Source organism: Mastomys coucha, unplaced genomic scaffold (genome assembly GCF_008632895.1).
Source record: "Mastomys coucha isolate ucsf_1 unplaced genomic scaffold, UCSF_Mcou_1 pScaffold14, whole genome shotgun sequence".
Taxonomy (NCBI): Eukaryota; Metazoa; Chordata; class Mammalia; order Rodentia; family Muridae; genus Mastomys; species Mastomys coucha.
In genome coordinates this window covers 136,133,188-136,156,421 of record NW_022196896.1, presented here as the reverse complement: position 1 = coordinate 136,156,421, position 23,234 = coordinate 136,133,188, and the positions used below count along the sequence as shown (strand labels likewise).

Here is a 23,234-nt window from a genome sequence, read left to right as displayed (position 1 = left end):
GTTATCCAACATCTTCTTTTGGCCTTCACTGACACAAGGCACACATGTAGCATATATACACACATGCAAATTAGACACTCATAAGCATAAATTAAAAATGAAAATGAATAAGCATCTCCGGTCCATTAGCAACTGGTATAACATAAAGTACCTTCAGTAAGGAACCCAAGTAGAATTCAATTCTTAGTCTCTAGCCACACCAGTTATCCTAAGGACCTGCTCCCTCATTTTAACTATATCTTCACAAGCATGTAGTGAGGATAAGGCAAGATGACTAGTAAACTGGGAACTATGCACACAGTGCTTTAGCACCTCCAAGGTTGTGACAAGTTGTAGAGAGAATCTCTTATGTACCATGTGGAAGCATTACCTGTTAATAAAAACCTGATGGCCTATTAGCTGAAGCAGAAAATAGAAGGTGGAACATCCGGCAGAGAAAGAAAGGATTCTGGGAAAGAGTCAAGAGCAGTAAGATTCACCACCTGGACTCAGTGGAGACAGACATATGAAACTGAGGAGAGGAAACCAACAACCATGTGGCAGACACAAACTAGAATAAATAGATTATATAAGTTACAAGTTAGTTGGGAAATGAGCCAAAACTTATGGCCTAGGCATTTATTCATAAATAATTAAGTCTCAGTGTCATTTCAGAAACAGGGGTGCAAGTGGGAAACCCTGACTGAGCCTGCCACAAGTTGGTGGTACATGAAAAAAAGAGTGAGGGGATGTAGAAACCTCTTCAAAGAATATGAGACCCAGGGCTGAGAGTGGCTCAGCAGTTTAAAGCATCGGTTGCTCTTCTAAAGGACATGGTGGCTCACAACCATCTGTAACTCCAGGGGATCCAATGATTCTTTTGGCCTCTGCAGGCATTAGGCACATACATAGTGCATATACATACATACAAACAAAACACCCAAATACATAGAAATAGTACTTTTTTTAAAAAATTAAGGAAGGAAAAAAAAAAAAGAACACAGAATGGCCCTATGAAATAGTTATATTCTTTTGAATCTTATCAGTAGAAAAGCCCTAACCGCATGTGTTCTTGAAACTAAAAATTCTTTCAGGGTTTACATCTAAGGCCTGGGATGGTGATGCACGCCTAGAACCCAATGTAGGAAGATTAAAGTTGAAAACCAACCTGGGCTACATTGTGAAATGAACTGTCCCAAAGATGAACTGTCCCAGAAGATGAACTCTCTCTACAGTGAGGAGCTTGAAAAGAGAGACTTGGGACCCCAGGGAGAATGAGTTTGAGAACTGGGATGGACACAGTAGGTAAATCCCACAGGGAGGGCAGATCAAGGGCAACAACTAAGCCAGTCTCAAGCTAGGTGTGGCCATGGTTTTATTTTTAAGGCAGAAAGTCAGGTGTGGGTCAGGATATCTAGTGCATAAAACAAACAAATGAAAAAATTTAGACAGGAAAACTCCATAGAAAGCTTAAAGGAATACTTAATAATTCAGTGAGCCTTGTATTCAACTGGCAGTTTAAAGGAATAATAAAAGATATTAGCCTTACACCCTCAAAAGATGAACAAACCTCAAAATCAATGTTTGATGAAATCAGTGAGTAGGTAAAGCGAGCTTGTCCAAGCACTTTCAGTCTAACCATCTCCTAAGTAAGCAGGGAGTGGTTTATAAACAGTGTCCAGTGGTTTTCCTGAATGCTAAGTGGAAGAAGCCAGATGCAACGGTTTCTGCACCATATGACTCCATATCCAGGAGTTTCTAAGCAGGAAACACTAACATGAGAAAACAAACCACTGCTTGCCAGAGATCAGGGAAGGAAGGAAGGGACTCACTGCAATGGACTGTGGGAGATGTATGTATATTTCTATGCACACTGATTGGTAGAAAATTTACATTTCTGGGTACACTGAATGGTATAAAAGTTCATATGTCTAAGCGCACTGACTGGTACAAGCAAGGGGAAATGAGTTTGAAGGAAGGAGCCAGGGTAAAGACAGCACAACTTTTACAGTCAGCATCCAGACTCCAGAGCAATGAAATAATCCATGTGCTGAAACTTGAGGACTTCGTTGCCCCAACTCATCCAACCAGGCTGTAAATTCCGAGCAAACAATTCCAAGCACTGGCCACCTGGCTTGATGTAGTCTTTCAGAACTTCTGTCAAGGAAAAAAAAAGAATCAATATTAAGAAAGAAACTGATTTTTCTTTTAAAAAGCAGAGAAGAGTAGAAGAAGTGGATATTTCAGTATTTAAAACAGCAAATTAGAGTCAAACATGCTATGGCTGCTCTGCTATCCATGTCAGGAACCAGAGGACCAAGCATCTGCAGGCTCAGAGTAACACACTGAACCTATACTGCTTCTGATTAACTGCTTTCCGTTTGCAGTGAGGGCTGCAACACCCACATACTGACTCTCCAGTTTTCCAATAATCTTACACATCTCCTGAGAACTAATTTGCTTTATTTTTTAATAAATGCAATCCATGCATTAAAAAAAACCCACAAAAACAATATGGAGACAACCTGCTTTAAAACAGACAATAAGCTGTAAGTTTAGTTTTAACATATATACGTTCGTGAAAGAATTAAGCAAAGAGCTGTACACAGCACAAGTATTGGAAAGCATCAGGGACAGCCCCACCCTGTAACCTGCAAGTATTAATGCTCTCCCTTGCTTTCACACTGTAGCGCTTTGCCTAAATTCCATCATGTATTCAACTAAGGAGTCCTTATCTAAATATTTATAACTACTAAACTGAAAAAACATCTTTTGTTGGAGAAAGCATTACATAACTGTGGTCCACACTGCCTGAGAGAAAGGAAGGCCACAGCAACTTGTTTTAAAAGCCTGTTCACTTAGAGGACAAACAACTAAATCACTGTAACCCTGATCATGCTCTGGCTACTCTACTAACCACATAACAGGAATTGGATATAAAAATAGTTCCAGGAAGAAAGTACTTTAGCACGTAGAACACAGTTCAAGGCTGCAATGTGAGGTTAGTCTTAGAAGCCTATCAGATTCTAAGAATGACAGGCAGGCTTCTGCAGGTTTTCTGTTTCCTTAGGAAGTAAGGATCCAGTCCAGGGCCTGCACATGCTACCCAAGCACTCCACCGTGACAGATACTTCAAGCCATGTGGCTTCTTTAGAAATAACTGAAGGATTTAAGAGATAACAGCTGTAAAGTTTAAAGCACAATACAGCAGGAGTAGACCTAGGAGAAGTTGGGGAGAGAGAAGAAGTAAATAGGATCAAAATACATCGTATGAAACTCTCAAATAATTAAAATTACTATACTATTATTAAAAACATTTTGATTTTCAGAATGTTCTTTGTCTGAGAGAAATGTTATTATCAAAAATCAAAGAGAAATTGAAAGCTGTTATTACCTACAATTGAACTAACTCAAATTTAGGCTTTGATAAGTTTCAATGTTGATATAAAAGATTCTTTTTATATAAGTATGAAATTAAACACTGGACAACCTGAAACAGAAAGATTTCCCTACAGACCTAAAGGACAAAACCCGAAATCTCCCTTTTAATTTCTAGAAGTTAATATGGTCTAAGGTAGAGACATGTAAGAGAGTTTACTTCAGTTCCCCAGTCTTTTGTCACAAAGAGGTTTTCTTAATGATGGGCTGGAGAGACGGCTCAGTGGTCAGGAACACTTGCTTCAACTGTGAGAGCGAGTGGGTCTCTGGCTTCTGCCTGTTCTTAGGACTCATCCTGTCGGGTTGCCATGTCCAACTCTGATGTACTAGCTTTTGCTTAATCATACTGTATTTTATCTTGTCATGTTTGGTTGTTGTCTCTTTGAGAGCTGTTCTTTTTCAATGAGAAATGGAGGGAGAAGGGATCCAGAGAGGAGGAGAGGGGAAGGGAAGAACTGGGAGGAGTGGGAGGAACTAGGGGTGGAGGAGGGAGGGACACTATGATTCAGGTGTATTGTATGAGAAAGAAATGTTTTCAATAAAAACAAAACAAACAAACAAAATAAACAAACACTAGCTGCTCTTACAAAGGTGCAGGATTGATTCCTGGCACCCACATGATGGTTCACAACCATCTGTAATTCTAGCTCCAGGGGATGCAATGCCCTCTGGCCTCTGGATGCATCTGGGATATATAAAGTATACAGATAAACATGTAAACAAGACAACTATACATATAAAAATTATTTTACACCAGGTGTTGGTGGCACACACCTTTAAACCCAGCATTTGGGAGGTAGAGGCAGGTGAATTTCTGAATTCGAGGCCAGCCTGGTCTATATATAGAGTGAGTTCCAGGACAGCCAGGGCTACACAGAGAAACCCTGTCTCGAAAAACAAACAAAAAAAATTATTTTACAATTCTTAAAAAGTATATTTTATACTTGTATTTTATATTTATATTCTAAAATATTTAAAATTTAATTAAAAAGGTATATCTTGAGGTTTTAAAGCAAAAGAACAATTCATGTTTTGAATATACATAAAACAGTTTATTAAGATTCACAGGAAAAAATTCTAAGTACTATACATACACTATATCATGCAAACCCTTAGGGTTTTGAATTCAATGTAAAATGTACCACAGGAATCTGTGAGTTACTTTGTAATAGCTTTAGCTTGTACCTGTCTGAGCTAAAATACATACACTAAAGTCCCATGAACTCAAAAACAAAAAGTATTACAAATACTTGTTGTATATTACTACAGAACCAAATCTTGAAGATTAACTATATTGAGTCATTCAGGTTTCTCCCACAAATACAACTTTGGGTTGGTAAGTGTTTGATTCTATAATGTGTTTGTGCCGCTCTCTACTGGCAGTACAGCCAAACTGCACTTTATAGACTACCCAGGGCAACACTAAATCTTTTCTCTTAAGACTTATCTTTAAACATATTTTTATTCTCTTTTAAATGAAATGACAAATAGATTAAAATTTATTTCAGAATAAAAGGCTTGAGGCATTAGATTTTTTTTGTAAATCTTTTACAGCAAACTATAAACCATAAGACAAATGGCTTATAAATTAAGCTTTGGTACATACCAAATGATAAACAAAATTCAAGTATACAAATTAGATTTCCTTAAAGCACAACGAATATTGAATAATTATTTTTTCTCAAGGAGCAGTAAAGTTCACTTTCATCCAGGTCACAGACTAATACATTAGTAGCATGTCCAAATGGTGAGGTTTCAGAGGATCCTTCTAGGCCTAAGAATGGTCAAACACATATGGATATTTCTCAAATTAAAGGTACTGTAAGGACTCCCTTGTAAAGTTATCTAAGGTAACAGAAACCATGAGTATACTTACTTTTGTTTGTGGTGTATCTGCCTGTGTATCTATTTCCTTTTGTTTGTGATGTGTCTGCATGTGTATCTATTTCCTTTTGTTTGTCATGTGTCTGCATGTGTATTTGTGCTCTACAGTCTGGTACAAACACAGAGCATGTAAAGACCATAGTGTGCTTGCCAAGGCCAGAGCAGGTATCTTCTTTTATGGCTCTCTGCAATATTCCCTCAGACAAGGTCTCTCACTGAACTGGAAGCACACCGTTTGGCTAGACTGGCTGGCCAGTGGCTCTCTATGAAGTGCCTGTCTCTGCTCCTAATGAGGGGCTCACTGTTACACATACTGGAATGGCTTTTCACATGAACATGAATGACTTGAAGCACTCTTACCCACTGAGCCATCATTCCAGCTTCCCTAACTTTACTTTCTTATGTTTTCTTTTCTTAGCTTATGAATTATATCCTACAAAAGTAAAAACGATAAGTGGATCATAGTTCTCTTGAGTGGCAGCTTGTAGAAGTTCTCTTGCTGTTTGGTGGTTTTGTTTGTTTTATATTTGTCCTCCTTTTTAAGTAGTAATGATCAAATTAGTAAAGTACTTTCCTGAAGTTATCTAAAAAATAAAACTTGAATATCAAATTCAAACTCTCAAGGAATTCTATGACTAAACTTAAATTTGAAAACTTGAGCACTTGTTGACTTTTAAACACACTCTAAGCAATGAAAGCAATCCTTACCACTCTGCAGTAGCTGATATTGTTACTCACACTTGGAATGAGGGTAGCAGGGGAAGAATTCAGATAACCTGCCAGAGCCACAAGGCCAAGATTCACACACATGGGTTAGGGTTAGGGTTAAGTCCAAAGCCAACACTCACCACTGATGCTTGCTGCTGAGTTACACCGAATGAGGAGCTTAATTAACCCTGAGCATTCAGCCTGAGGGGACTGCAGCCTCAGCAGCTGCCTTCCCAGTGTTACAAAATGACAGTCTGCCTTCAGATGAAATAAATTACCATAGTCAGATGATCCTAAACACCTCCATTATATTCCTGGGTTCCTGGTTTTAGGACAAGCAAAGGATTTTCTGGCTCTGAATCATAAACCTGAGGGCAAAACAAGGCCACTGGCTGAACTGCATCCTCTCAGGCCCTAACAGCTTTCACCTGTCAAGGCCACAACTGGAGGGACACAGATAGTCAAGAAAACCTGAGGTAATATAAACTAACCTGTGCTCTATTTCATAAATTCTGCTGTGAATTTTCTACAACATTTCAGAATATTAAAACAAACATCCGATTCATAAGCCTATAGAACATTCAAATATTAAATTCAATCTTTCTTTGAATATTTTCAAATTCTAACAGTTCTGTTTCATAGAAACATACCAGCAAGAGGTGGCTTGTGTGAGTGAAGAACACAGGGCACACTGACAATCAACTTCTGATCTGGAACAGGGGGTACTCTTACATCTGCGTTCCTAATTAAAACACAACAAAATAACCAACTATTACTTAAGGGGTAATTTTTAATTATATGCTACAGTTGCATTAATTTTTTTTGTCTTTCAAATAGCAATTAATTCTAGTAATAAATAAATTTAAGAATAGAATTGATGAGAGGAACAATTTAAAAATTCAAACATTTTCTTAGAATGTCATTTTTCATATTAGCTACTATACCCTTGATAAAACAAAAGCTAATATAAATTTTTACTTATTATATAACGTACTTTTCAACTCTGGGCCATTTTCAGATTTCAAAAGTATAAAAATCAAGGAAAATCAATGATCACTGTATTAATTTTAAAAGCTTATATTTATATAATTCTCTAGTAGCAACATTGAAAAATCGCTTTTCTTACCTTAATGCTAAAGCAGCTTTTTCTTTAACTCTCCCCAGTACAAGACATTCATAAGGCTTTTTGTGTGGAGAATCCAATGGGAACACAAACTCTCCTGAATTTGTGATCTGAAAGGAAGAAATCACGGAAAGCATTTTTTTTTTTTACCATCATTATACAGTTTCCAGCAAAAAGAGAAGTTATTAAACCTCCGGGCTAGCATTATCCAATAAAAAATATTGTATGAGCCACAAATACAAGCCATATATATAATTTTAAATTCTCTAGCAGCAACATTGGAAAGAAGTAAAAAAAAAAAAAATAGAATGCAAGGTAATTTACTTTAATTGCATTTAATCTGCCATGTCTAAAACAGAATTTCCACATGCAATCAAAGGTATCATGATGTATGATTTTTTTTTTCCTCTGGAGTGGGTCTTTCAAGTCCAGTATATATTTAATGCTCAATAGTACCTCTCTATCTGAAGAGTACAAGTGAAGCGCTGGAAAACCACGTGCCACAGCAGCTACCATACTGGACAATGTAGCTATAAGGTTTGTTGGAACACTCACATAGCGTGGATTCTTTAAATATCCTGTATGGTCATCTCACATATAAACAATCTCTACTTTTTATGATTACTTATTCCTGGAAACCAGGCCATCGTTGATTCAGTCATTAATTCGCTCAAACAACATCCACTGACTACCAGCAATGTGATCAAGTAGTTAAAAATAAAGCCTTCCACAGTTAAGACAGCAGAATGTTAGAGTCACAGTTTAGTCAGGGAAGAAAGTAGGGTAGGTGATGAAGTAGGAAGGTTCTGGTGCAGAAGCTGGCTCTTGGTGCTATAAATTCTAGCCTGGCAGCTTAGCAGGATCCTATCTCCAAAATAAAATAAAACAGAGACTGCAAACCTAGCAGGTAGCTAACCATGTTACCTAAGTTCATGGTCACGTCTGGCTACATATCAAGTTTAAGACAGTGTGAATTACAGGAGACCCTGTCTCAAAGGAAAAAAAAAAAAACACAGAGAATGAGAGATTCTTGGTCCCTATACCTTCCCATACTCTCCACAATGCCCTTGCTCTTCTCTGCCCTCATCCCCATAAACAGGGGGAAAACATGGGTAATGAATGCAAAGAGCAATGAGATTTTGGTGTATGGAGGAGAGAAGAAAGGTAAGGCAGTCCTTACTTCCTATTCATTCAAGGAGTGCACATGTGTATGCACACAAATTTTTTTTTAATAAACTAGAGTTTTTTGTAACTTCATTCTGATCTCTCCTGATTTCCCAAGGCCAATGTTGCAGGATATTTGATCACATGGTGAACCCCGAGGTTGTGTTATTTACTGGAAAAAAACTGTTTCCCTTAATCCAAGAGCTTTCTGCTTGAATACTGTAAACAGGATTAAATAAAGTCAACCATAGGTCATGAGGCAGAGCAAACAGTTGATAGGAAGGGATCATAGGATTATTAAGAAAAAACCATAGAGAGTAAGAGGGAGTCAGGAGGATGGAGAGGGAGACCCACAGGAAACAGGAGGAAGGAACATTCAGTTTGAAAGATGTTTTTTGAGATGGTGTAAGAGATCCCTCTTGTGGGATGCCTGCTAAGGAGGAAGGTCAGCAAGGTGCTTTCTCTGTTTCTCTGAGCTAGCAGGCTTTCACCCCAGCATCTGGCTCTCAAGTCTTCATTGATAAAATTAAATGGTTAAGATTTTGTTTAAAACAACAGGCCACAGTTTGGGACCCCACTATAGAGACACCGGATAAACACCTTGAGAGCAGGAAGATGGGTATTCAGATACAAAGCATGGACAGTTCTCATCAGAGCTGAGAAGGACAACAGTGCCGTGGACACACTGAGAACAGTCAGTGTCTTCCTGTGAGTGGAGAGTGACACTGAGCTAACAGATAAGATAACTTCTGAACTCACTTTTACCCAGTACCACTCTGCAATGACTTCCACAGACCACGAAGGATATAGTTCCTCCTTCACAAAACACAGATGCTTCTGCCTGTTGGTCACCCAAGTAACAATGAGACAGTCAGCAGCAGCCAGCTTAGGGACAGGCATTCGCTTTATTTGCTGTGGTGATAAACTACTGTACCTAAAAATGAACAAAAAAAAATGTAAGACAATTCACCCCAAGAAAGACATATAAGCAGGGAAAAGACCCCACAAATACAAAGGTCTGGGAGCCATTCACATGTGGCTAAATATGGAGTCATACTGACACCTGGTGGATTCACTGGCACTTACAACTTTTCTATCTTACTACTTTTAAATTGCCAGGCTATATGGTTTTTGTTTTTTAATTTCATATGATTTGCATTTCGGTAATTTTACCACATCTAATATGCCTTTTCTCTCATTCAGAATTAAACAAATATTGTCTGGATTTTGTTATCCTGTGATTCACAGGAGCCCCATCAGAGTGAACAGAGTGAACTTGAAACAGTTGTCCCAATAACCACATGGCAACATCACTTGACACAAAGAAGCACTGGCTGTGAGGCCAGGGATGCAAGAGCAGGCTTGACTTCAGTGAGGAGCCCTGCCCCACTGTAAGCCTCAAGCATGTAAACCTCAAGTGTGTAAGTCTCAAATATGTAAGCTTCATGACTTGCACACACTGCTGACCCCTAAGTCACCTATGACCACACACAGCCTCACCTTCCCTTTACAGTTTCAAGGACTCGTCTACTAGTGCGCTCTTGTCTTCCTGTTCAATCAGTTCCACTGGGCTCTCTCAAGTCTTCATACTCTGTCTCATTTTATAGGCCCATTGTCTTATACCTCCTGGCTATTAACAATACAAAAGAAACTTGTTTGGCTAAACCACATAACTTGCTCTATAAATATCGAAACAAATACAACTCTTTCTCTATACAACTGGAGACGACAAGCTGTATTCTAATGTCCCTTTATTATGTCTAGACTCTTTCAACTTTGGCAAAACTTCCCCTTCTCTTTAAGAGGTACGTTACCACACTATCCCCAAACCTTTCTCAATGAACACATTTGTCCCCACTTTCAATATTCAGTGTGCTGAATCTCTGAGATCCCTCTTCCTCAAAAAGGAAAGCTTTGACACTATCCTGAGCAACTTCAAAGCACAACCCATATAACGTATACACAAATGTTAATCCAGCTACACAAACAACTACACTAACCCTCCCAACACCCCATTCCAATTACATAAGCTAGGCCTTATCATCATCCATCAAGCACACACTCCATCACTGAAGTATACCCACACACACACCAATACCACAATGGAATTCAACTTCTTCATACAGATAAACAAAATGAAGGAAAACACAGAGCAAAAGAAACTTTGAATCTATTCTCAAGTTCTCAAAACAATCACAGATTCTTCTATTTGCCCATGGTTAAATACTGCAAAATTCTTACCGCTTTTCAGGTCCTTTGCCCATGCCTTGGCAGATGAAGTTATCTCAGACTTTAGTTAAAATAAAAGCCACCAAGTCTCTTCATTATCAAACTATCTCCTCCCTCTTTATATACTTTATCTATCTATATCAACACATCTTCTCTTCAGGGAAATGTATGACATTGTCTACTGAAGTTTATCCTTTCAACTCTGATTTCTCATTTCTATATTCTGACATCCTATAATGTCAATCACTTGCCTGCTTCTGCATCTTTAACCCCTCTGGTAGTTCATTATCAACCTGTAAGCATTCTTGGATTATACAATTTGAAAAGAAAGGAAGACACAGGAAATTAAAGAGATAGAGAAAGGAGGGAGAAGAGAGGACGTATCAGGCTTTTAAAAATAATTTGTTTGTTTGTTCATTCGTATAGGTGTGTGCCTACTGTAGGGTGTGTATGGAGGTCAGAGAACGACTTGAGGGAGTCAGTTCTTTGCTTCTATCATTTGAATTTCAGGAACTAAAGTCAGGTCATCAGGCTTGGAGGTGATTGTGTTTTGCCAGTGAGCCATCTTGCAGGCCCAAGTATTGTTTTAACCCTGGACAGTCTCCCATCCAATGAAGAGGCAGCACCTCTACCGGCTCAATGTTGAATGTTCAGTCTGGATTGTGGTGTTGTTCTAAAGACTAGAGAGCCTTAGTGGTGGAGACTGGCTGGCTGAAGTAGATCAATAGGAGGGGTAGGAAATTTTGGAAGGCTAAACACACCCCAGGGTCCAAACCTAATGCTCTCTACTTCCTGTCTGCTACTATATGCTCCTAAAGCTGTGAAAAGAGGTACCAGCCTTTCATAATATGATGGACTGACATCTCTAAAAGCATGAGCCAAAATCATACCTTTCCTTCTGTAAACTGCTTCTAGTGGGGATTTTGTCAATTTCCTCCCATCAGTAACTAGGCTAGGGATACACGGACTTAAGTCTTCCCACTTCCTCCATTTTGTTTCATTCCTTAATCAACTCCAAAGAAACTTGTGCAACTCTACTCACTTAGAAAGAAAAGAATGAGTTTCCCAGAGGGCAGTCTCAGGCATCTGGTTTCTGACGGAGGTAACACTACATTAAAGGAGTCAGGAATGGCTGACAAACCTGCCTTATTAAGCAGATAAACAGGTAAAAGAACCCAGATGTTGTGCCCCTGGGTTCCTGCCATCTACCATTACACTCCCAGCACAGCAGCTACCCCTTTCTCACAGAGAAGACTTCCAGAGACTATTCTGTCACAGTAGGAAAAGTGTTAGGTCAAAGCTCTGGACTGACATGTTTTCAATGGCTTCAGATTCCTTAACTTTGCTTAACTAGACTATTTGGAACTAGGGAAATTTTCACACTCCCTCTGGTATCTCAAATTTTTAAGGATGGATTCATCACAGGGCACAACAACTTTACACCTAGGTTTAAGTGTCCAAGAAAACTGAAATGTATTTGCCATAGCTAGCTGAACTACAAGGTTTGAAAGCATAATTTTCACAACTGAACCCACTTTTAAAACAAACTATTCATCTCTAAAAATCATCTTAGGCTCAACAATCTGTCAGAAAGTTTCACAGAACTTACTACCTGTTATTACAGCACAGTTATGAGTCACAGAGGAACCCCTGGATCCTAAGGGTATACATCTCAGTACAAAACATGATCACGGCTTCTGTATGCTACAAAGCCTTTCTACCACAACTGGTGAACTCTGAATAAACTCCCTCACAGATGACACTAATGTGTCCATAGGAGCTTCACATTAATGTCAGTTATCTACTTGACAACCACATTATGATGAAGATGGGCAGTACCTCTGCTTTCTTTAAATTTACACCAAAATTTTAAGAGTAACTTTCTCTTATTTGGGGGCTGGATAGATGGCTAAGTGGCTTATAGCACTGACTGCTCTTCCAGAGGATGTGGGTTCGACTTCCATCACGCATATGGTGATTCACAACTTTCTCTTATTTCAAGATTTTATATTTTAATCCATATTTCAAGTCTATATATTTCATAAAAATATAGAGATATATGTAGAGATACAAAGCCATACATATACTCAGAATAGATACATGAATTTTTTGCATAACTCTTATAACTTAAAAAGAGAGCTACCACACACATTATAAGCATATTCCTAAGTAAGCTAAAGATAACTCTTAATGAAGAACTTCAGTCTAAGTTTACAATAAAACAGGAATTATTATGTCTGGTAAACTGAAAGCTGAGGAGAAATATAACAGGAAGCATTCGCTAGAAGTAGGAGGGAAAGTGTTGTTAAATTATAAAGATGTTACTAAAAGTAAATGCCATCCTAGTACCTAACCAAGCTTATTCTACGAGGTGACATAAACTAAAAGTACAAACAGAAGAAAGACTAGATGAACTCACTCCCAGCACACTGCTATAAACTACAAGTATAGCACATATCTAAGTTTCAAAATGTGACAAGGGCAAGGACAAAGGCAAATGGAAGCTTTGGAGTTACTGAGTCAGCCTTGAATGGTTCAGGCCTCAGTGACAGCGGCAGACACTGACTGTTGTGTAACTGTTATATCAGTTATGGATAACTAATATACAGAGACACATATATCACCTCCAGTTCAAGGACCTAAAATTGAGGAAATTAACCTTTTGATGGAAGCATGTTAGTAGCATCAGGTAACAGATAACACGTTTAAAGTATACTAAACCCGAATGTACAGGGACCACAGTTCTGCAATACAATCTGACAGCTAAGTGATCACACACACCTGTTACTTCTTTTAACTGATTTGTTCTCCCACGGGGGATCGATCACAATTACATCAAATGTCTTACTATCTGAAATCAAAAGCACAATTTCAGAAACACCCTCTGTATGTGATGAGTCTAAGAACTAAACATAGAGACAGAAGACATCCTATAGAGCCCACACTCTCATAAGTAAAGCTCTGGTCTGAATACGCAGAATTCTTCAAAAACAAAAACTAAACATGGTTCCCAAAATTAAACCATTTGCAGAAGCACGCACACGCACACACACACACACACACACACACACACACACACACACGCACACGCGCACATGCACACGCACACACACACACACAAATATTGTTAAGATAAAAAGGTTTAAAGAGCAAGATGATCAACAGGTAAAGGCTACCAAATGTGCTAACCTGGGCTGGTTCTCCAGAGTGCACATAAGGGAGAAAAGACTCTAAAAGACTGACCTCTGACCTCTACACACATAACAGACATACAGTGATAATAGGAAATTAATGCATTTCAAAAGTACAGTATTTTTCTTTTGAACCTGGGGCCTTGGGCATGCTCAGCCGAGCTGCAGACCCAGCCCAAAAAAGGTCTTTCATAATAAAACAAATACAATGGAATACAACTCAAGAGTTTATGGGATTTATTCAAAGACACTGTAACTCTGAACCTTTCAGTTCTGAACCTGTAACCCTAGCACCTAGAAAGCTAAGGCAAAATCGAGATGCCAAGGCCATCCTGGGATGAACGACAGGTTCGATGCCAGCCTGGGCTTCTTAACAAGACTCTGTCTCAAAGATAAACAACAGAGCAAAAGTCAATATTTTAAAACTGAACTTACATTCAAAGTACATACTCTTAACTTCTGAGACAACAGAAACATTATCTTGTTCTAAAACACATAAGCTACTTACAGTTAAGAAGTGGCTGCATACAAGAAATGTCAGACAAAAGAAAGCTGCTTTTTGGTGGCAGCAGGTATTTCTGTCCCATTAAAGTAATCATTTTGGAAAAGCTGGAGTTGTTTTCAATGACCTGTGAGGATAAATCCAGCTCTATAACAGACATATCATCTCCCATCAACTGTAGCGTTTGAAGCTCCATTTCACTTAAGGAAGGCAAATGCTTTGCCATCTCACATAACTCTGACAAATTGCAGGCATCAAGTGGCAAAGTGATGGATCTGCTACTTCCATCCTGTTTTTCAACACGTGGGTAAAGGAAACCACTTCTGAGACCTTCTTGGATTAACTGCGAAGATCCATCCAAAATCAAGTCTCTGATCTGTTAAAAAAAAAATTATTTGAAGTACATTAAAATGATACTGGTTTTAAAATCATTTTCCAGGGGCTGGAGCAATAGCTCAGCAGTTAAGAGGACTAGTCGCTATTAAAGAGAATCTGGGTTCAAGTCCCAACTCCCATATAGTCACATACAACCACCTGTCAATCCAGTTTCAAGAGACCTGTCACCCTCTCTAGCCTCCAAAGGCACACAGTCCACAGACATGCATGCAGACAAAATATCTATATATAAAAAATAAAATTTAATTTGATTTAAATTTAAAGTATTTTCAAATAATTAAATTTCTACTATACTTTGACTATCTTAATACATTCAAATCCACTTTTATTAAGTATAATTTTATACTATAATGAGACTATAAGACTACTATTTGAAGCATACTTTTGAAGTCTACATAATGAAGCATATCACATAAACTCACTATTAAGTAGTATGACAATCAGTATATGAAATGTTGAAACTTGGAGCCAAAAATGTATTTTCCTTGCTTGGGTTGCTTCTGTTAGATATTGGGATGTGGTGATGAGAAAGATAACTACCACATACGCTCTGCACAGAAAAACCTCACAACATTCTTGTAGGATATGTGGGACAGAGGGCACCTGGGAACATAAAGCAGAACCAGAGTTCTTTGTCCTGACCCAGACATTCCCTATCTTCTGCCACCATCTGTGAAACGTCATGATCGACTAACTTGTTCACTTCCTAAAGTCTCAGCCTTCACAAGAGGGCTGCGACCCACATCTCACATCTCTCAGTATGGGAGAAATACTGACCATACATACTGTTTGAAACCCATCTTTTAAAACCTACCAGTGGGACATCCAGGGGGAAAAGAAATTGTGGGATAGAACTTCACAGGAGATCTGCCTGGGAAGATGAGGAGACAGACACATGGGACCTGAGCCACATGACATAATGTAGATTAAGATAAATGGGTTAACTTTAATTATGATTCTAGTCTGAGAAGAGCCTAGCTATATGGCAAAGATATATGTAAATATACTTTGAGTCTGAGTCTTATTTCTGGGCACATAGGACTTGGAAGTAGAACCAAGATCTAATTTCTACATGAATGTCCCTCCCTTCTACTTCCTGTGTATCACTCTATCCATCATCCTGACTTTCTCTTACTCTCTGTGGTATTTTCCTATGTTTACTCTCTATCAACTGTTTGCTTGTTCTACCTCTTAACCTATGGTTGATTTTATTTAATCCTGATAACAATAAACAGAAAGCTCTTGAATTAAAAGTCTACCCTGGGGCTGAGCCACACCACAACTAGAAACAGGTTTTCCAGTAAACAGCACAATCTCAGGATTCACAATGTGATCAAATATCCTGCAACACTACCCAGTAATGGTAGGACAACTAACCCAAAAACACAATTAACAACACAAAAATTGCACAGATACCAAAGTTCTCAATACTATAACATAGGAGCACTGTATCTAGCAGTTACTGAACATACATCTTTTTTAACCCCACAGAGTATAATCTCCAAGATAACTCATATGCTGGACAATGAAACAACACTCTTTAAAGAACTAGAATTTATTTTTATATCCCAAATGACTTAAATTGGAAATCAAGAAAAAAAATGATACTAAGATCAACCACAAATGCAAATGAAATAGTTCTCTTCTAAATAATTCATGCAAATCAAAGATGAAATCAAAGGAGACATTAGAAAACATTTTTCTCACAATGAAAGTAAAAATATAAAATGTCAAGATACACAGAATCATCACAACAAGATTGCATTCATCACCATTTCAAAATTATTCATATCCATTTCAAAACAAAATAGAATGCTTTGGTGAAAACACTGGAACCTTTATGCAGTGTTGCAATTACAAAACAAAATAGGATGCTTTGGTGAAAAAATTTCTTTATGCACTATTAGTGGCAGCTATAAAAAACACAATGGTAGTTTCTGGGTGGAAAAAAGAATTCAATATATAATCTAACTATTCCATGACTTCTATAGTCTATCAAATGTTCAAACCAAGAGAAGAAAAATGAGGGAAAAGGGAACAAAATAATGCATGCTTTTTCTTATGCAGAGAGTAGATTTGATAATATATATGCATATCGTTATTTAACCGTGTGTGTGTGTGTGTGTGTGTGTGTGTGTGTGTGTGTGTGTGTGTATACATCATGAAGGAAGAAGGGAACAACTAGGAGGGAGGAGGGGACTAGCAAAAAGGGTTAAAAGGTGAAGAAGGGGTAGTGGGTTGGAATATGAGCAATGACACATATGTATGAAATGTTATGATAAGCCTCATTATTTTCTAGACTAACTAAAATAATTAATTCAAAAAGTCAACAATTCATTATGGCTCAAGGCATCAAAATATGATCATGGGAGCTGGCCCTCTGCAGACTACCTCTATGCAGCTGTCCACTGAAAGTTTTCTTGTTATTTTCAGGCACTTTTTTCTTACTGTAAATTGTCAGCATTCTTTTCATAATTCCCCATGTTATATATTTCATCCTCACATCATTTCCAATACTGAAAATACAGATTAAGCAGACTTTTTAAAAGTTTTAATTCAGTCTATGCAATTTTTAGCCGGTCTGACTCTGCAAAAGCACATTACCCTACTGAGTTCATGTATAAAACAGCCTTGATCCACTCTCCCGGCACTGGTCCCCTTCTTACCCCCAAATAGTCCTCTGTTTTCATGTCATATATACAAATATACAGTCAGATAACAGTCTATGCTCAGCTATTTGTTGTTGAACTAAATTCAACATATGAATGGAAACATGAGAAAGTAAGAACAGTGAATTATCCTCCATGAACTCAACCAACAACACAAGGTCACGGCCATCAATCACCTGAGCTGATAGAAGCATGTGCAGCATTAATAAAAACTAGCTTAAAGTGTTCATTACAAAGAAAAAACAATAAACTACTATCAAATTCAAACTCTGACCAAACAAATGCTTTATTTCTAAAATATTGTCTTATTTTGGTCTTTTTTTTTAATGCTACATCACACTAATCTTCCTGCATGATCAATATTTTTATCCTACCTTTGTATGATACTCCATGGCATCCAATTCACCTTGATTGAAAGCAACGCATCTTTTACGCTTCTAAAGAGAGGGTGATGAGAAAAAAATAATGTTGTAGTCTATCACAAAGCTGACATTTTGAAACCTGCTAGATTTTATTTTTTGTACAACATTTTTTAATATTGTATCTATTTTTTAAAGGTAAGCATAAGAACTGTGGTTCTTCATAAGCAGTTGCCATAGTTACCCATCAGTTTACATGCATAGGACATAATTACCCTCAACTTTCTTCATTTCTGACATGAACCATCTACAAGCTGTCAAAGAAAATCTACAGTGGAAGCAAAAGACCAGTGCTTAAGAGCTCTGCTCTTGCAAAAGACCCAGGTTTAGTTCCCAGCACCCATTTGGTGGCTAATGATATGATTCTAGTTGCAGTGGATCTGAAAGAAAGAAAAATCTCAAGTATGGCATCTCAAGCCTGCAATACCAGGAAATAAAAGGTAGGGGCATGAAGGGTAGAAGTTTAAGGTCATCCTCTGCTACACAGTGGATTCCAGAACAGCCTGGGCTACCTAGACCCTGTTCAAAAAAAAAAAAAAGGAGGGCGGGGGAGACAGACAGACAGAGCCCAGCTCTACAGCTATAATCCCAGCAGCCAGGAGGTAGAAGGGTCAAGTTCAAAGCTAACCTTAGCAACGTAGCAAAACTGCATCAGAAAAAAAATGTCAATTTTAACATAATTTAAATGGTATTTAGAAGGCTGGCAAGATGACACTTGTCACCAAATCCACCATTATGCAAGAACAGAGCTCTTGAGGTCCTCTGACCTTCAGATGCAAACCATTGCACAAATGCACCTACACGCACATAATAAATAAATGGAAATGTTTAAAGGCCATCACAATTGATCTGAGAGTTACCAGACAAGCCAATTTTACTAGCAATATTCTGCACGTGACTACACCACACAACAGAGCATGACAGCAGGGAACATAGAGCTGTAACTTCTTTTCATTGCTGATTTGCTATTAACAACATAGTACCAAATTCTCAACAGGCTAAAATACATGTTGGCTAATTACATTAAAAAAAATGTAAGATTAGGCTAGTTATGTAACTTTGTTAGCATATCAAAAATGATAAATTTCTTGTAATTACATATGCTGATCTGTATCTTTCACATTAAAATGGGAAGTTTGTCAGGCATGATAGCATGCAACTATCATCACAACACTGCAGAAGCAGACATGAGTTTAAAACAGCCTGGTCTACACAGTGAGTCTAAGACAGCCTGAACTACAGTGAAATGTCTCATTAAAAACAAACAAACAAAAAACCCAACCTCTTACCCAAGCTAAAGTCAAATGCTTGGTGGTCTAAATTAGTAACAGTGAAACATCTGAGGTTTTATTTTCTGTGTTTCACATGTAGATGAATCAATACATACTTGTTGAAAAGGAAAAACATGTCCAAAAAAAACATGCACTTCTGACTGCATTTCAGGTACCTCCAACAGTGGAAGAGGGTACTACTAGTAACTTCCTTACTCTAACTCTTAGTATGCTTCTCTAAGTTTTTAATCAATTATAAGTACAATAGATACAGGCACTGTGCTTATCTTGCTTCATCATTATGCACAAAAATAGATGGAAAGAGCTCACACATTTGCTAAATAAACAATCATTCAATTCTTATCCCTAACAAGACATGGAGTTTGTATGACTACCTCTGGACTATTGAAACACACCCAGAAGATTAAAGCATGCATTGATGGTGCTTGCTGCTGAGCCTGACAACCTCAGTTCAATCCCCAGGGCCAATGGCCAACATGGCAGAAGGAAAGAAAAACCTTACTCCCACCATTTAATCCTGTAGAGTATGCTCAGATATCTATTTTTGATAGAGGGTTGTTGTCTAGGGGGAGTGTTTTGTTTTTTGGGAGAGGGTCTCATATAGCCTAAGCGGACCATGAACTCACTGTGAAGCCAAGGGTGACCTTGTGCTCCTAATCCTCCTGCTTCTACCTAAGTACTGGAATTAGGACTGTATCCCACTGTATCAGACTCAAACTTCTGGAAAACTGCCCTAAAGTATATATTCAAACACAAGTATGTATATTCCATAGAAACTTTCCCATTATCACTAGAAAACTTTCCAAAAATACCCTTTTCTCAAACTTTTATTATACAAGCCTATTCCCAAAAGACAGGCCTTTAAAGTTCCCTAAAACCCACTGAATAATTGGAAATTTTTTCATAGAAAATTTTAAAGCAAAAACAGGTGTAAAAACATTCAGTCTTATTTATCACTCTTGCTGGCAGTGAGACCTGGGAGAATCAAGCCAACAGATGAGGCAGATTAATGTCTCATGCAATAGCCAACTTTATTAGCTTATCAAAGTATCAGACAATTTATATTCTGAGGGTTAAGAAGAGTCACGTGAGTAATAGGTATAATCATAAAGGCAAGCCAAATGAGGTTGACAGGCAGGGTATGGTAAAAACATGTTTTTCCATAAAGGCATATAAGCAAGTAACAAAATCCAGTTGTGATGAATAAATTCACTTTTATCTGCTATACCTGAGAAGATACAAAGGCACATCCCAAAAACAATATCATGATTTTGAAGAATCTGAGGTCACAAGACTCTTGCTTTTGCCAGGCGGTGGTGGCGCACGCCTTTAATCCCAGCACTTGGGAGGCAGAGGCAGGTGGATTTCTGAGTTTGAGGCCAGCCTGGTCTACAGAGTGAGTTCCAGGACAGCCAGGGCTATACAGAGAAACCCTGTCTCAAAAAACCAAAAAAAAAAAAAAAGACTCTTGCTTTCTTTCAGGTTTTCTCACAAGTATTTATAATAGATTTATTCATTTATTCATTCATTCATTCATTGTATATTGTGGGGAGGAATGCATAGCCGTGGCACCCATGTGGAGGTTAGAGGACAACTTCTGGGAGGCAGTTCTCTCCTTCCACCAAGTGAGCCCTTGTGATCAAACTCAGACCATGAGTTTCAGCAGCACCTTTATCTGCTGGGTCATCTCTCCTGGCCTCTGTTTACTTTTTGAAATATGAAATGTGTTATTCTACAATAGTAGTATGTTAGAAAGTATGATTAAAGTTGGGTAAGGGTGCCTTAGAACCCCAGCACTTGGGAAGTGGAGACAGAATAAGAAGCTTGTCATCCTCAGCCACACAATGAGTTAGAGGGCAACCCACAATTGCTCGTGGAGATGCCGACACCTTCTGCATCATTAACTCTTTTTTATACTTAGAGAATAGGAAGATGTTTGAGATACTTAATGAATTTTTTGTTTCATGTAAAACAAAACAAAACAAAAAAAGACACTTAAAACTTCCTACCTTCCCAGCAGAAACAGAGACCTCTTGTTTATCACTGGTCACTAGATTTTCATATTTGTTAGTTTGTTGGCGCTCTTTGTGAACAGCTGGAGTTATGTAAGGTTTGGTGACATTAAATAGCTCAGATCGGAAAACATATTTTTGGGTGCTCATTTCACAACTTCCTCCATCCTCGTTGCCCGACACAGTAGTGGAGTCAGGAGCAGAGCTTGTAACAGGAGCTCCAAAAGGAGACATGGGATCCAGCCGAAGAGAATCCAGGTAGACAGAAGAAGTGGGCTTGTTTTCACTACAAAAAGTCTCTTGATGCTGGTGAAATTGATAGTTTACTTTGTTAATGAAAGAAAGATGGTCCAATAACCACCCAGGTGGCATATGATGTACCACAGACATTCTTAAAAAAAAAAAAATCTGATAATCAAGAATCAGAATTAGGGCTGGGAGTATAGCTCAGTGTGGGAGTCCTGGGTTTGATACTCAATGTTGTAATTAAGTTCTTAATGACCTGTATCTCAATGATGTACTTTGTGCACACAAGTAGATTTTAAACTTAAACATACAAGGTGACTGTGTATATACCACCACTAAGAAAAAAAATGCAATACTTTAAATGTCTTTTAATTCAAGAATTGGTCATTCAAATTTTTCAGCCAACGTAGCCAAAGATGATTTTTAGTTTGATCTTCATTTCTTCAGTGCCCTCTATGGTCCTGTTTTGGTCCTTGAATCAAGGCACTAGTCCACATCCACGCCCACATCGTCCTAGTATTCAAGTCACTAAATCCTTAAAAGGTAAGTGTCCTGTCAAGTCAAAGGATAGTAATTACCTACAAGAATTTACCCTCTTTAAATGATATAAACCTATTTAAAGAGGGGCACAGAATTTAAACTAAAGAGAACCATGTTATCAAACTACAATTGCCACAAGAAGTCACTCCATTACTCTGATCCCTGCCCTACCTAATCGACATCAGTGGAGGAGCAATAAGATTAAAAGACTGCTCCAGCCAAACCAAGTGCAGTATGAATAATAATCAGAAGCACACAACTTAACTAGTTTGCTAGGTCAGGATTTCAATATTTATAATCTGTTTGAGCCACACTCCAGTAACTAGGTTTTCAGAACTTCTTTATCTTCACTGAAAACCTTAAGAGAGCACAAAATAAGAAATAAAATAAAAGCACATCTACTAGCATTTAGAGTCAAATTTCTTATGCAACTGACTGTAGACTAGTGTTTGTATTTTAAAGACAGGGTGTCACTAGGTTGCCCTGGAGCACACCAGGTAGATCAGACTGACCTCAAATTCAAGACTCTCGGGTATGAACCCTGCACGGAATTCAAGCTAAGTTACATGATTTCACTGAGCCTCAAAGTTATCTTTCTGGTTTTTGGAGTTGTTTGTATGTATGTGTTTTGTTTGTTTTGGATTGGTTTGGTTTGGTTTGTTTGCTTTGTTTGTTGGCTGGTTGTTTTGTTTTGAGATAGTGTCTTACTATGTTGCTCTAGCTGTCACGGAACTCACTATGTAAACCTCAAACTCACAGAGATACCCCCCAACCCCACCCCCGCCTCCTGAGCGCGGAAATTAAAGGCGTGTACCACAACGCCCGACCAAAAAGATCATTTTCATGTTCTACTGCCATTAGTTTGGAGAAGTAAATGAGATAATCACCATGAACTGCTGCTCACGGAGTCTGAAATAAAACACCGGCTGATATATCTGCTGACTGCTATTTGGTGTTGAGGATCTTCGCGATACCTGCGATTCTGGTTTCCCGGTCGAGACGTGAACTGGGGAGACACTGTGACCGCTAGGGAACCTCATACTCAAAAGGACTGCTTAGCTCAAAACTAGCTAATGGCACAATAGCGCCGAGAGCCAGGAATCTAAACTTTGGCCCAGGGACTTGCCACCACCGCCACTGGCAACGCCAGCTTGTAGTTCCGACGCTGGGCGGCGGTAATCCACAGCACTTGGGGCAGCCTGATGATAAATATCCTTCAGCCTCTTCCACCACCGCACTGGACAGCCTCTCCTACCGTCAGAAAACGTCACGCCGCTTCCCAGGCTCGCCCCGTGGAAAAGCACTCATCTAAAGCAGGTTCTGGCCTTCATCCTTCCGGAGAAAAACCCTCGCTTTCTAGTTCCAGGGCGCAGCCATATTGCTGTACGGAACGCAACTCCAGGAGAGCTCTGGCCGGCGGCCTGGACGGCGCTACTTGTCCT

General features: G+C 38.6%; 1 protein-coding gene across 2 annotated transcripts; it reads right to left on the bottom strand.

The window, feature by feature from the left end:
• Positions 1-1,337: 1,337 nt before the first annotated feature.
• On the bottom strand, positions 1,338-23,202 carry Mettl4 (methyltransferase like 4). Of its 2 annotated transcripts, none has more exons than XM_031368727.1 (9): positions 22,680-22,817; positions 21,004-21,804; positions 17,658-17,720; positions 14,225-14,594; positions 13,307-13,376; positions 9,056-9,230; positions 7,136-7,242; positions 6,660-6,751; positions 1,338-2,136 (listed from the first exon to the last, which is right to left on the bottom strand). In XM_031368727.1, the coding sequence occupies exons 2-9, from the start codon at positions 21,394-21,396 to the stop codon at positions 1,991-1,993; spliced, it is 1,416 nt and encodes a 471-aa protein (XP_031224587.1). In that variant the 5' UTR covers positions 21,397-21,804; positions 22,680-22,817; the 3' UTR covers positions 1,338-1,990. The 2 variants fall into 2 exon arrangements, with proteins under 2 accessions (XP_031224587.1, XP_031224589.1); XM_031368729.1 differs by lacking the exon at positions 22,680-22,817 and adding an exon at positions 23,048-23,202 and having other exon boundaries at positions 1,822-2,136.
• Positions 23,203-23,234: the final 32 nt, after the last annotated feature.

Bases quoted from the DNA above. Each gene is read 5' to 3' on its own strand.
- Mettl4 (XM_031368729.1), bottom strand. From the start codon at position 21,396: ATGTCTGTGGTACATCATATGCCACCTGGGTGGTTATTGGACCATCTT. The intron at 17,721-21,003 runs GTAGGAAGTTTT...CCCTCTCTTTAG, and splicing joins TCTCTGTTTCTGCTGGGAAG to AAGCGTAAAAGATGCGTTGC. The intron at 13,377-14,224 runs GTAAGTAGCTTA...TTTTGATTTCAG, and splicing joins TATGCAGCCACTTCTTAACT to ATAGTAAGACATTTGATGTA.